The sequence below is a fragment of the Bos indicus genome, chromosome 15, assembly GCF_029378745.1.
Source record: "Bos indicus isolate NIAB-ARS_2022 breed Sahiwal x Tharparkar chromosome 15, NIAB-ARS_B.indTharparkar_mat_pri_1.0, whole genome shotgun sequence".
In the NCBI taxonomy this organism is placed as follows: domain Eukaryota; kingdom Metazoa; phylum Chordata; class Mammalia; order Artiodactyla; family Bovidae; genus Bos; species Bos indicus.
In genome coordinates this window covers 16,409,225-16,422,782 of record NC_091774.1, presented here as the reverse complement: position 1 = coordinate 16,422,782, position 13,558 = coordinate 16,409,225, and the positions used below count along the sequence as shown (strand labels likewise).

The following is a 13,558-nucleotide window of genomic DNA, read 5'->3' as shown; positions in this document are numbered from 1 at the left end:
ATCACCATCAACCACACCAAAGACTGCTCTTCATACAAGGAAGGTGATGTTGTGTACACGATAGGATTAGAAGGGAACTCCTTCAGAAAACCAAGTGATTAATCCTCAAATGCCCCCAATTAGACCAACTGAAAACACCACTCAATAAAAAGCATCCAGAATTAGTCAATGTAAAATGCATAATCTTCCATCAGCATAATGGAAGACCACATGTTTGTTTGATGACCAAACAAAAACTGTTACAGTTTGAGAAGTTCTGATTCATCCTCCATATTCACCAGACATTACAACTTCAAATGTCCATTTATTTTGGTCTTTACAAAATTCTCTTAATGGAAAAAATTTTAATTCCCCGGAAGACTGTAAAGGGCACTTGGAACAGTTCTTTGCTCAAAAATATAAACAATTTTGGGAAGATGGAATTATGAAGTTGCCTGGAAAATGGCAGAAGGTAGTGAAACAAAATGGTGAGTACATTGTTCAATAACATTCTTTGTGAAAATGAAAATTGTGTCTTAGTTTTATTTAAAAACTGAAGGAACTTTTGGGGCAAACCAATAGAAACATGATAGCAGAAGTGAAAAATAAAATGTTTAAAAAATAATGTTGATATTTCCTAGAAAATAGTGCAAAAATAGATATAAAATAGAAAAAATAGGTCATAAAACTAGAGGACAAATCAGAAAATCTACTAATAATATACAAATGACAGGAATTCCCAAGGGAACAGAGAAAATAAAGATTACAAATAATTCAAGAAAGTCTCCAAAGTGAAGGATGTGAATTTCTTGATTGAAATGAGTTCCCAGTATAATGGTTGAAAATTTAATGATATCAAGGTGCAGTATCATGAAATTTCAGAACAATGAGTGCAAAGAGAAGATCCTCCACGTTTCAAAGAAAGGATGGGTCTTATTCAAGGGGCAGGAATAGAATGACAGTAGAATTCTCTATTGGCCACAGGAGATGCCAAAAGACAATGGTGCAATGACCTTAATGTTATGAAGAAAAATGATTTCCAAATTAGATTATTTAACCAGCTAGACACTCACATTAGTAAAGAATAAAGACACTTCTACACCTGGACATTTTATTTCCCATACACCACTTCTGAAAAAAATCTCCTGGAGGTAGGCTCCACCAAGCAAGTAAACTAGGAAAGTGAGGAAGAGGGCTCCACAAATCAGGGATTCAATGCAAGAGAGAGGTATGATGGTGAAGGGAAATCCTTACACAGCAGCTGTGCACCCACAGGTCTGGAGAGCGACCAGTGCAGACTGGAGCAGATCACAGGTCTCTCTGGAAGGGATCTTTTTTTCAAAAAGATGAAATTGATACAATTCTTCATGTGTTTAAACATACTAAGAGCTTTACACAAAGAGAATTTGGGAATTAATCAGTGATAAGCACATGAAAAATCTAACAAATTAGCAAGTCACCTAGAGATTATCATATTAAGTGAAGCAAGTCAGGAGAAACATAAATATCATATATCACTTATATGTGGAATCTAAAGTAAATGATACAGGTGAACTTATTTACAAAACAGAAATAGACTCACGAAAAAAAAAAGAAAGAAATAGACTCACGGACATAGAAAACAAACGTGGTTAACAAAGGGGATGGAGGGGAGCTAAATTAAGAGTTTGGGATTACAGAGGCATACGACTGTATATAAAATAGGTAAACAACAAGGACCTACTGTGTAGCATAGGGAACTGTACCGTATATCTTGCAATAATCTATAATGGAAAGAATCTGGAAAACAATATATATGTATATATATTATAATATATGTAGTGTATACACTACATATACACATATACATAAACCAAGTCACTTTGCTGTACCCTTGAAACTATCAAAACACTGTAAATTAACTATCAGTTCAGTCCAGTCGCTCAGTCGTGTCTGACTCTTTGCGACCCCATGAGTCACAGCACACCAGGCCTCCCTGTCCATCACCATCTCCCGGAGTTCACTCAAACTCACGTCCATCAAGTCGGCGACACCATCCAGCCATCTCATCCTCTGTCATCCCCTTCTCCTCTTGCCCCCAATCCCTCCCAGCATCAGAGTCTTTTCCAATGAGTCAACTCTTCGCATGAGGTGGCCAGAGTACTGGAGTTTCAGCTTTAGCATCATTCCTTCCAAAGAACACCCAGGACTGATCTCCTTTAGAATGGACTGGTTGGATCTCTTTGCAGTCCAAGGGACTCTCAAGAGTCTTCTCCAACACCACAGTTCAAAAGCATCAATTCTTTGGCGCTCAGCTTTCTTCACAGTCCAATTCTCACATCCATACATGACTACTGGAAAAACCATAGCCTTGACTAGACAGACCTTTGTTGGCAAAGTAGAAAGAAGTGAAAAAAAGAACAAGGCAACTATTAACTCCAAGTAATTCAAAGGTTATGCAAATGAAAAAAGTGACCCTAGGGTATTAGGGGGTGGATAAACTTGTCTGCAATTAGAGTTTACATAGCCATAGTAATGAAAAAACTCTAGGAAAAATTTCAGTTTATCTACATTCAGAGTCTTGAGGTGTAGTAAGTACATGTGAGGTGGGAAGCATGGAAGAGAGCTAAATTCTTATCTCCTATACTAGGAAATCAAGATATGATACCTAAAACGGAAAAATATAAAAAGCGGCAAAGTAAGCATTTGGTTATGTGTTGTAGATACTAAACTATCAGCCCAAAGATGTGAAAAGTGGAGTAAAATGGAGGTAAGATGGAGGCAGTTACATTGGACTACATTCCTTGTAGAACTTTTTAATTCTGCACATTTAGCTTTCATAAAAGTAAAACCACAACATTGTTTTAAATAACTGCAAAAACAAAAGCAACCTCATACTCCAAAAACCCTAGAGTTTCCCATCTGCTATTCAAATTGAACTTTGAGTTTGACTTCATCTGTAAAATCCCTTATTATATGGATTGAAATAGATTGTGAATACAAAAGTGCTTGGACACTACAAGAGTTGTTTAACAACAAGAATTTACAATCCAAAAGTTAGGAATCCTTAATGTTGATTTATTCCATCATGTTGTGTGTGTAGCAAGGAGCCGGGACACAACAAACATTATCACTGCGTGAAACCAGTGACCTTGCCTGAACTCACGTGTCCAGTCCCTGCACCCGCTCTTACCTGTTCCAGGTGGCTATCTACTCTTTGGCCTCTGGGACCAAACTTTTCTGAATTCGGATTCCAGCTTGTGCCACTTCTGGTTGCCTAACTTCAGACAATGTTCTTAGCTTTTTGAATCTCCGCTTCCCTACGAGGCAATAGTAAAGCCTCTCTTGCGAAACTGCTGTGACAAACACATGAGAAATTAACAGAAAGTCCTTTGCTTTGGTGGGTAAGTAATCACAGCTTCCCAACTCCAGCGTCTGTCTTCCTGGGCGCGCGGAACACAGGAGACACCAGCATAATAGAGCTGCTAGGCGGCGGGTGGGGGGGAGGGGGAGGATCCTGTCACCATGGCAACCAGAGACGCCTTGCGTTCCCTGGCTGCCCGCGGCAGAGCAGAGAAGGCCAGCCGGCTGCCGGCCACGAAGACCCCGGCGGCATGAGGGAGGAGGAGGCCGCGGCAGTCGTGACGGTGCCTCAGGCGGGCCGCGATGGCGAGCAGCCCGGGCCTCCCGCAGGCCTGGGGTGCGCGGCGGTGCGCGGAGAACCGGGCGGCGGTGGTCCCCAGGAGTCCCGCAAGCAGTGTGAGTTCCCTTCCAGCCGTCGACACGGTGGGAGGGACGTGGGCGAGGAGAATCCGTGAAAGGCGAACGGGGAAACTGCGGTGGGACTAGCTGAAGCCGCAAAGGTTTTGGAGGGAGGGGTTGGAGTTGCTGTTTTGACAAAGGTAAGGGCCAAAGGCATCTGGTCCATTTCCCCAAGCCCTCCTTCATAAAAGGTTATCTGAGCCCAGGTAGCCTCCAACTTAATGGGCAGTGGCATTGGCCTGGAAGGTACTGAAAAAAATTGTGCACGTATGAATACACATACATATAGTATTCAAAATATTAAATTACAAAATATATTTTAATTAAAATTGTGTAAAATATAAAAATTTGTTTTACATATAAAATATGAAATTAATTTTTAAATACATAAATTATATATACACGCATGGAAATACACGTATCATTTTTGTCAATTCCTTCATTTTACAAACCGGGAAACTAAAGTCTAAACTAGCAGAAAGGATATACCTTGCCCAGCATCACTCAGTGCAGGAGAACGCCTTCAAACACTTAAACTCCCATCTCTTGGATTCTCCGTTCATAAATTATGATTACCTGACCCTTTTAGAGTCTCACAATTATGGGTCACATGTTAACACACTGCTGCTGTTTCCTCCTGCCCTGCCAAACATACAAACAACCGTGCAAGAAGTAAAAAGGAGTTCTGGTTCACAACCAACATAGTTGAAAGTTGAGTCCGCGCCAGGTCAAAGCGCTTATCCATCTTGTTCCATAAATTTACAGATATTTCCCAGCCCCGTGTGCCCCACATGTCTTCAGTAGGTGCTAAGGAATGATGAAGATGAAAATAATAGTCTGAAGAAGGTGAGCAATTCCCAGCCATTCTGCAGAGCCTCGCTGATTACCCCTCTAGAGAGCAAGGGTTGGGCCGAAGAAGCTCGACTTCCACTCCCCCAGGGACCACACACCCCCTCTTGAGAGCCCGGCACCTCCCTAGGAGCCTCAGAACTGCTGTTGCCTGCCTCTTTCCTCAGCATCAGTCACAATATACTTGATTATGATGCCTCATTCTTGTTCTTGTCAACAGCAGGCAGAGACCTTATTTAGAGCGACTAAGTTCAGTGTATATGTAAGTATTCAGTATATTTAAGGAATTCCTTACTCTGACTTGAAATTCAACCTGGAAATTTTCTCATAAGCGACACTAGAATTTAGAGGTTCTTTATTCCTTTTGGCTGTAGGAGTAAAAGGTGGAATTAGCCATTTGCTTGTCAGTTGAACAAATATTGAGTCCTGATTGCGTGCCTTCCATTGGGCAGTTGCTGGGAAATGAGTAATGAATTAAGGCTGGTGTCTAATTTACACAGGGGCTGACAGAGTCAGGGTAGAAACATACGAAGAGTGCCTGCCTCAACCTTCCTGAGCTCATTGTTTAGGGCCTCAGCTCAAGTAGAGACAGATTATTCATACCTGTTAAATTAAATGGGCACAAGTACCTATTTAATTTTCAAAAAAAAATTTTTTTTAAATCTTCAGTCTCTATTTTTTGGAAAGGTCCTCAGTGTCTGTACAGCTTCTACTCCCTAATCACACATCTGCTCCCAAATATACACAGATAAAATGTGGCCCTTTCCCACTGAAACATCTTTGAATTATATAACGGTGGCTATTTGAGCCCCACCAAATCTTTTATCGCCTCAGTGTTACCTTTATTTATTCATTTTAGTGTTATCTTTAAAATAATTTGTAGTGCTCTCACCATGGGCTGAACTATCCCAATATTCTCCGTTTTATTAAATCACTGAATCCAGTATACTAGGTACCATCAGATTAGGGTAGTGTGGTAGGACCATAACTTCGCTTGATCTGAACGTTATACTTCTATTAGGTGAATCTATATAAATTCACAATAGCTGTTTAGGCAGACACATTAGATTCTTAACACACAACAAATGCAATCTATGACATCCTTAGTTTCTCTTTTCCCATCTGTCCAATTGAAAACATTTGACCAAGGCCTTTTCTGTCCTATACTTACGGAGTTCCTCTGTTTAGTTCTAAATGCAGGTCGTTATATTGTCCCCATCAATACCATCCTATGGATATGAACATTTCATTCCAAGTATGGAAGGCCCTTTGAATCCTGAGTTTGCCATTCAGCCTGTAAACCATTCACCAAGTCTGTGTCATTCTCACATTTGGTGAGTTTGCTGAAAGTTCCTATATTCAGATTAACTAATTAAATGGTGAACCCCACAGTCCAAGTAGAGTCTCTGGAAGCCCCTGATCTGTCAAGTAGCATCTTTGGCTGGGCACTCTGCCTCCTATATGAATGCACTTTATCAAATGTCTTGCCGAAATGCAAATACTATACTATGGGTACAACATCTCCTTAATCTAGCCAGTTTAGTAACTTGGTTTGAGAGGGTCAGCTATGTTGTTCAGTCACTAAATCATGTCCGACTCTTTGTGACCCTATGGACTGCTAGCATCCCAGGCTTCCCTGTCCTTCACTATCTCTTGGAGTGTGCTCAAACTCATGTCCATTGAGTCAGTGATGCCACCCAACCATCTCATTCTCTGTTGTCCCCTTCTCCTCCTGCCTTGAATCTTTCCCAGCATCAGGGTCTTTTCCAAACAATCAGCTGTTCACATCAGGTGGCCAAAGTATTGGAGCTTCAGCTTTAGCATCAGTCCTTTCAATGAACATTCAGGGTTTATTTCCTGTAGGATTGACTGGTTTGATCTCCTTTCTGTCCAAAGAACTCTCAAAAGTTTTCTCTTGAACCACAGTTTGAAAGAATCAATTTCTTTTAATTTTTATGACTAGTTTTAAAAACTTTTGAAACTTACTTTCTCATCCATAAGTGAAAGGTCACTCAGTTGTATCCAAACCTTTGCTACCACATGGACTGTAGTCCATGGAATCCTCTAGGCCAGAATACTGGTGTGGATAGCCTTTCCCAATCCAGGGATTGAACCAGGTCTCCCATATTGCAGGCAGATTCTTTACCAGCTGAGCCATAAGGGAAGCCCCTCTTCCATAAAGTAGGAATAATTTTACCTTCCTATAGGCTGATTGTCAAGAAGAAAGATAGTATACATAAGATGCCTAGAACATGGTAGCATTCAATAAACCGTAGCAATTGTTAGTAGCCAGCTCGTTGCTTCCTTCCTTTCTTGTCTTTCTCTTTGTCTTTCTTAGAGCAAGGAATATTTGCCCAAACTAGCTCTTTATGAGTTTCCCAGGTGCCACTGTGGTAAAGAATCCACCTGCCAATGCAGGAGACACGGGTTTGATCCCTAGTCCAGGAAGATCCCCTGGTAGGAAATGGCAACCCACTCCAGCATTCTTACCTGGAAAATCCCATTGACAGAGGAACCTGGCGGGCTACAGTGCATGGGGTCCCAAATAGTTGGACATGACTTAGTGTGCATGCACATGCACACGCGCACGTGCACACGCACACACACACACAGCTGTTTACAAGTCTGTCATTTTTCATAGTTCCTTGAAACCTTTGATGATTTCTTCTGTGAATTCTTGTGAGAGAAGGGCTGAAATTTGTCAAGAGACATCAAATTACAGCAAGTGATCTCTTCATTTCTACTGAGCTATTATAGGCTTTTCCTCTTAGCCAAATTTCTTAAACCCTTTTCTGCCTGAAGATCATGATTTAACTAAATTTTAATCCAGAGTTAAACTTGAGTAATGCTGACCCACATTCATCTCTCATTCATATGACTCTGAATTTGGGGGAAAACAAGCCCAGACCCAGAGAATATCTCACTCTACCTTGTTCATGTCTGAGGGTGTGTTTGGGTCTCACGACCAGGAATGACCTAGACCCGTGGCGAGAAGCATTAGGTCTCTTGCCCCATTTGGGCCAGTCTGCACACAAGTCAAATTTGTTCTTCTTCAGTTGGTCTAGAAAAGAGGACACCTGCCATATCTTTGCCTCGGTCATTGAGATTCTCCATGGCTCCCTGGACTGAGTTTTTAAGCACTAGGACTAGAACTACTGGCTGCCTGCTCTTCACAGGGCTGGGTGGGCAGACACACACACAGAGGAATCTGCGCTCCACCTGATTGAACAATGCTTTGGTTCCACTTGAACACACACTTGTTGAGCATCTATTATTTTTTTAATTTGTATTTATTTATTTTTGGCTGTGCTGGGTCTTCGTAGCTTCACGCAGGCACTCTCTAGTTGGGGCAAGCAGAGGCTACTCTCTAATATGCCGGCTTCTCACTGCCGCGGCATCCCTCAATGAGGAGCACACGCTCTGGGGAGCAGGGGCTTCGGTAGTTCACAGGCTCTAGGCTCAGCAGTTGCGGTGCACAGGCTTAGCTTCCCCGACGTATGTGGGATCTAGTTCTCTGATCAGGGATCAAATTCCGTGTCCTCTGCATTGGCAGGCAGACCAGCAGGGAAATCCTGTTGAGCATCTACTATTATGTCACACTCTGTTCTAGGACTCTGATGAGCTGAACAGACACCTCTGCTCTCACGGTATATAGCCTGGCAAGGGAGACATACGGTACTAATAGTTACACAAATAAAATTGTACATAAAGTAAATGAGGCTGCATACACATTGCAATAAGTCAAATGAAAGCAAAGAGGAAAATACTATGAGAAAAAGTAACCAGGGACATTGTGGAGCCAAGGAAAATTTCCTTAAAGAACTGACATCTCAGCCTAGACCTGACATTCAGGTAGAAGTTACCCAGGCAAAAATAATTATGAGAAGGACAGTTCAGGCAGAGAAAACAGACTGTACAAAAGAGACAATGTGTGGGGATGGACAGAAAGGCCACATGGCCGGAGCTCAGAGAGCAAGAGAGAGAAGGGCTGACAGGAGAGTCTGGAGAGAAGTATGGGCTCAGATGACTCCCTGGGCTGAGCAGAAGAAATGTAGCTAAAGAGCTTAGAAAAAACAGTCCATCCTCAACTATAACAGTGAAGTCTTGTGGGGCCAGGTTTGGAGGTCAGGAAAAGGTCATATGTCCATTACTGACACTCCACTACAATTCAGGTTTATTCTTTTAAAAAGCTGATGAAATACTACTAGACTGTTCTGTATCATGTATCTGGATTGTAGGCTCTATGCATGGAAAGTGAAAGTTGCTCAGTCGTGCCCAACTCTTTCGAACCCATGGACTATACAGTCCGTGGAATTCTCCAGAATACTGGAGTGGGTAGCCTTTCCCTTCTCCAGGGGATCTTCCCAACCCAGGGATCAAACCCAGGTCTCCCACATTGCAGGCAGATTCTTTACTGTCTGAGCCACCATATATCTTTATTATTCACTGCTGTGTCCTCTGCCCCAAATGCCTGGCACAGAGTATGTCTTTAATAAGAATTTATTGAATAAATGAAAGTTTTCTTCAAGTTAATGAAGAAAACTTCATATATTACTTCATAATACTTAAAATAAGTTATCTGAAACTTAACCACAAAATATAAAGTTGTCCCCCGGCAAAGCTAAAAGTTACACTGGAAGGGATCTTTCCAAAATAGAGTCTGCAGGATGAAACACCTGTTATTTGTATGGAAGGATTTGTCTCTTTAAAAAATAGTTATTTATGTAAATAATGGCTAGAAGGTTGGGCAGAATTTATGATAAGTAACCAATTTTGTTAATACCTTTACAGGGAAGAAGTTTTTATATTGTGAACCACATAAGAGAATTAAGGAAGTACTCGAGGAAGAACTTTATATTAAAAGAGATGAATGCCACATTAAACATCCACCTGCAGGTAATCTCAGTGACAAATTAAGTATATTTGCAAAATGGATATAAAATTACCTGTTTGATGGCAGTGATTATTTTATTTATTGTAAAACCATGAGTATTAAAAGAAAAACAGCCCCCTGAGAGGTTCTTGGATAATTTTATATAATTATTTTGCCTTTGCCCAAATAAATTAATGTATTTACATTGCTGTTCCACATTTTTGGTGGATTTATTTCTACTTAATGATAAGTAGAATTTTTTCCAAGTGTCTGGAAAGCACAATAACATCCTCAACCTTTATCAATATGCTGCTGCTGCTGCTAAGTCACTTCAGTCATGTCCGACTCTGTGCGACCCCATAGACGGCTGCCCACCAGGCCCCCTGTCCCTGGGATTCTCCAGGCAAGAACACTGGAGTGGGTTGCCATTTCCTTCTCCAATGCATGAAAGTGAAAAGTGAAATTGAAGTCGCTCAGTCATGCCTGACTCTTAGCAACCCCATGGACTGCAGCCTACCAGGCTCCTCTGCCCATTGGATTTTCCAGGCAAGAGTACTGGAGTAGGGTGCCATTGCCTTCTCCATAAGTAGTACCAATAACCGTGATGCTCAAAGTATTGACTGCATCAGAATTATCTAGGAATTACAGGTTAAAAGCAGACGGCTGAGCCCCATCTAGAGAGTAACTGGCTTAGAAAGTCTGGGATGGGGCCCAAGAATTTGTATTTCTACCAAGTCCCAAGTTGATGATGCTGGTCCAGAGACCCCACTTTGCAAATCACTGACTCAGAAGAATCTAAGTCATTTAAATAGGTCAATTCATCCCAGGATTTTATCTCACATACACATAGTATATGGGTTACATGGTCTGGGCATTGATAGCTCACACTGATGATTCATTTGAAAAAAGATATGCTCTAAAGAGGGTTTCCCTGAGAGCTCAGAGATAAAGAATCTGCCTATCCATGCAGGAGATGTGGGTTCGATCCCTGGGTCAGGAAGATTCCCTGGAGGAGGGCATGGCAACCCACTACAGTATTCTTAACCTGGAGAATCCCATGGACAGAGGAGCCTGGCAGGTTAGGGTCGCACAGAGTTGGATATGACTAAAGCAACTGAGCACACACACATGCATGCTCTAAAGAATCCCTTATAGACATTATTTTGAAACTGCTGGAGCTCCTTATTTTTTATAGTTCCTTCTCTGTGATTACTAGGTGCATATTTCATGTTTTTATTGAAACCCTCTTGGATACCAGCAGTTGCTTGAAGATATAAAAGAAATGAGACATGACTCCTGTACATAGAGAACTTGACGTTTTCTGAGGAGAATTGTTGAAAAACGGGCTGTGCTGTGCTAAGTTGCTTCAGTCGTGTCCAACTCTTTGCAACCCTATGGACTGCAGCCCACCAGGCTCCTCTGTCCGTGGAATTCTCCAGGCAAGAAAACTGGAGTGGGTAGTCATTTCCTCCTCCAGGGGATCTTCCTGACCCAGGGATCGAACATGTCTCAGATTTCCTGCACTGGCAGGCATGTTCTTTACCATAGGTGCCACCTGGGAAGCCCAGGCTAGTGGGACCCAAATTAGAGCAGAGGCTGCAGGCCCAGAGGTACAACTTTCAGACTCTGTGACATAGTTTCACACTTTATGGGGTTTTTCCTATTTCTTCACTCCCTGTTCTGTCCCATTCATCTATTTCAATGCCACATTGATACTACAGCTTTTCATAATGTCTTCTTTTTCCTTTAAGAATTGTTTTCCCTCCACTTTACATTTTAAAACCAGCATAGAAACGCCTTTTAAGGTCTTCTTGCATCACCCATTCTTATGGAAAGATAGGTCAAAGGAATGGCTAATTTTGTTCATACAGTGTCTTGAAGGAAAGTATAAAGTCTTAGAGTTTGAACTCTACAGATGGAGGCAGAATGACCAACTAAATTGTTTCTCTGAAACCCAATCTGCAATTGTATTTGGGTCCCCTTCATTTCAGAGATTACATAAAAGCTCATTTATACACTATTTGGATGGTGTGTTGATTCTTAATGGATAAATTTATTTATGTCAGTCTGAATAATTAGGAAAAATCATTTGGTTTATAAAAATTTATTTTTCTAGGCAATCTTAAATATTGAAAGTGAAAGTGGCTCAGTCATGTCCAACTCTTTGCGACCCCATGGACTATACGGTCCATGGAATTCTCCAGGCCAGAATTCTGGAGTGGGTAGTCTTTTCCTTCTCCAGGGGATCTTCCCAACCCAGGTACTGAACCCAGGTCTTGTGCATTGCGGATGGATTCTTTACCAGCTGAGCCACAAGGGAAGCTCAAGAATGCTGGAATGGGTAGCCTATCCCTTCTGCAGAGGATCTTCCAGACCCAGGAATCCAACTGGGGTCTCCTGCCTTGCAGGTGGATTCTTTACAAACTGAGCTATCAGGGAAGACTTCTTAAATATTTTTCATATGAAATGAAGACCGCATGGGGTGCTGCATTTTTTGTAGCATCCACCAGAGGTCGCACAGAGGTGCTATTTTAGCCTAGAAAAAATATCTCAAAGCTGAGAATTGCTTCTGTAACGTTAAGTTTTAAAGGGCTCTAATGGATAAAAAACGGAAGCCTACTAAATTTTTTCTTTTTCGTTTCTTCTCCTTTTCACGGCTGGAAGCCCCATGTGGACCAGAACAGGAAACTAGCACGTAGGGAGAGTTCCACACTCTTCCAGCCTAGCCCGGAGAGCTAAGGCTGGCAGTGTTCATCAGCTACTGTAAACTGCAAGGTTTACAGTGACAAACTCTTTTAAATATCAGAAGAAAGATACAGCCTCTCTTGCTGGAGGACACACCTTGCCACACACACCCAGAATTCTGCATAAAACTCTTAGGGATTTTTAGGACCTTGAATGTAGTCTTCTAAGGTAGTACAGTAGTAAAGAATCTGCCTGTGAATGAGGGAGACGCAGGAGAAAGGGGTTTGATCCCTGGGTTGAGAAGATCCCTTAGAGAAAGGCATGACAACCCACTAGAGGAAGGCATGGCAACCCACTCCAGTGTTCTTGCCTGGGAAATCTCATGGAAAGAGGAGCCTGGTGGGCTACAGTCCATGGGGTTGCAAAAGAGTCAGACACAACAGCAACTGAGCACGCACACACATGACTTATAAGCAGCCATCCCTAGATGTTAGAAGTTAGACCCATTATTTCTACGTTTTCACTTATTGGCTCTGTCACCCATCCCAATTAGGCCTTTGCTTCCACGCATACAAGGAAATTGTTCCTTTCCAGATTGCAAATGACCTTTGTTGTTAAGGTCAAAGGTAGTGATCTTCAAGGTCAAATCCAATCCACAAACTCAGCTTCTCCACAGCATATGACATAACCATTTACTCCTTCCCCGGAAAACACTTTCTCAGCTCAGCCTCCAGGTCACCATGCTCCAGTCTCCTGGTTTGAGTTGTACCACCCGTTCTCTATCCTCCTTGCTGACTCTGCTTCTTCTATGCTCTAAAATGTGTAAAACTCAGTCATAGACCTTTTTCTGTATCCATACTCCCTCCCTGCAGATCACACTTGGCCCTCTTGTGCTGACAACTCCAAAATTTATATCTCTGCCCTCTGATTTTCAAATTCCCAGAAGCCTACTTGGCTTGGATATCTAAAGGCCTCTCAAACTTAGCATGACCAGAACAGAACTGAATAAAAATCTTTGAAAAATTTTAATATGGACCATTTTAAGTCTTTATTAAATCTTTTATAATATTGTTTTTGTTGTATGTTTTGGGTTTTTGGCCACGAGGCATGCAGGATCTTCGTTCCCTGGTGGTAGTGTTTTAGTTTCTAAGTCGTGTCCGACTTTTGCGACCCCGTGGACTGTAGCCTGCCAGGCTCTTCTGTCCATGGGATTCTCCAGGCAAGAATACTGGAGTTGGGGTGCCATTCCCTTCTCCAGGGGATCTTCCAACCCAGGGATTGAACCCAGGTCTCCTGTATTGCAGGCAGATTCTTTACCGATTTAGCTACGAGGGAAGCCCAAATTCCCTGACCAGGGATCAAACCTGCACCCTCTGCATTGGAAGGTGAAATCTTAACCACTGGACCACCAAGGACATCCCTAAATCCCAG

At 42.1% G+C, this 13,558-nt stretch overlaps 1 protein-coding gene across 1 annotated transcript in view; it reads left to right on the top strand.

The window, feature by feature from the left end:
* Window positions 1-3,504: 3,504 nt before the first annotated feature.
* Window positions 3,505-13,558, top strand: part of C15H11orf97 (chromosome 15 C11orf97 homolog) — a 38,864-nt gene continuing 28,810 nt past the window's right edge. Inside the window, exons 1-2 of the mRNA XM_070803354.1 lie at window positions 3,505-3,717; window positions 9,361-9,465. Coding sequence (XP_070659455.1) covers window positions 3,573-3,717; window positions 9,361-9,465 — 250 coding nt within the window. The 5' untranslated portion in view covers window positions 3,505-3,572. The remainder of the gene's footprint in view (window positions 3,718-9,360; window positions 9,466-13,558) is intronic.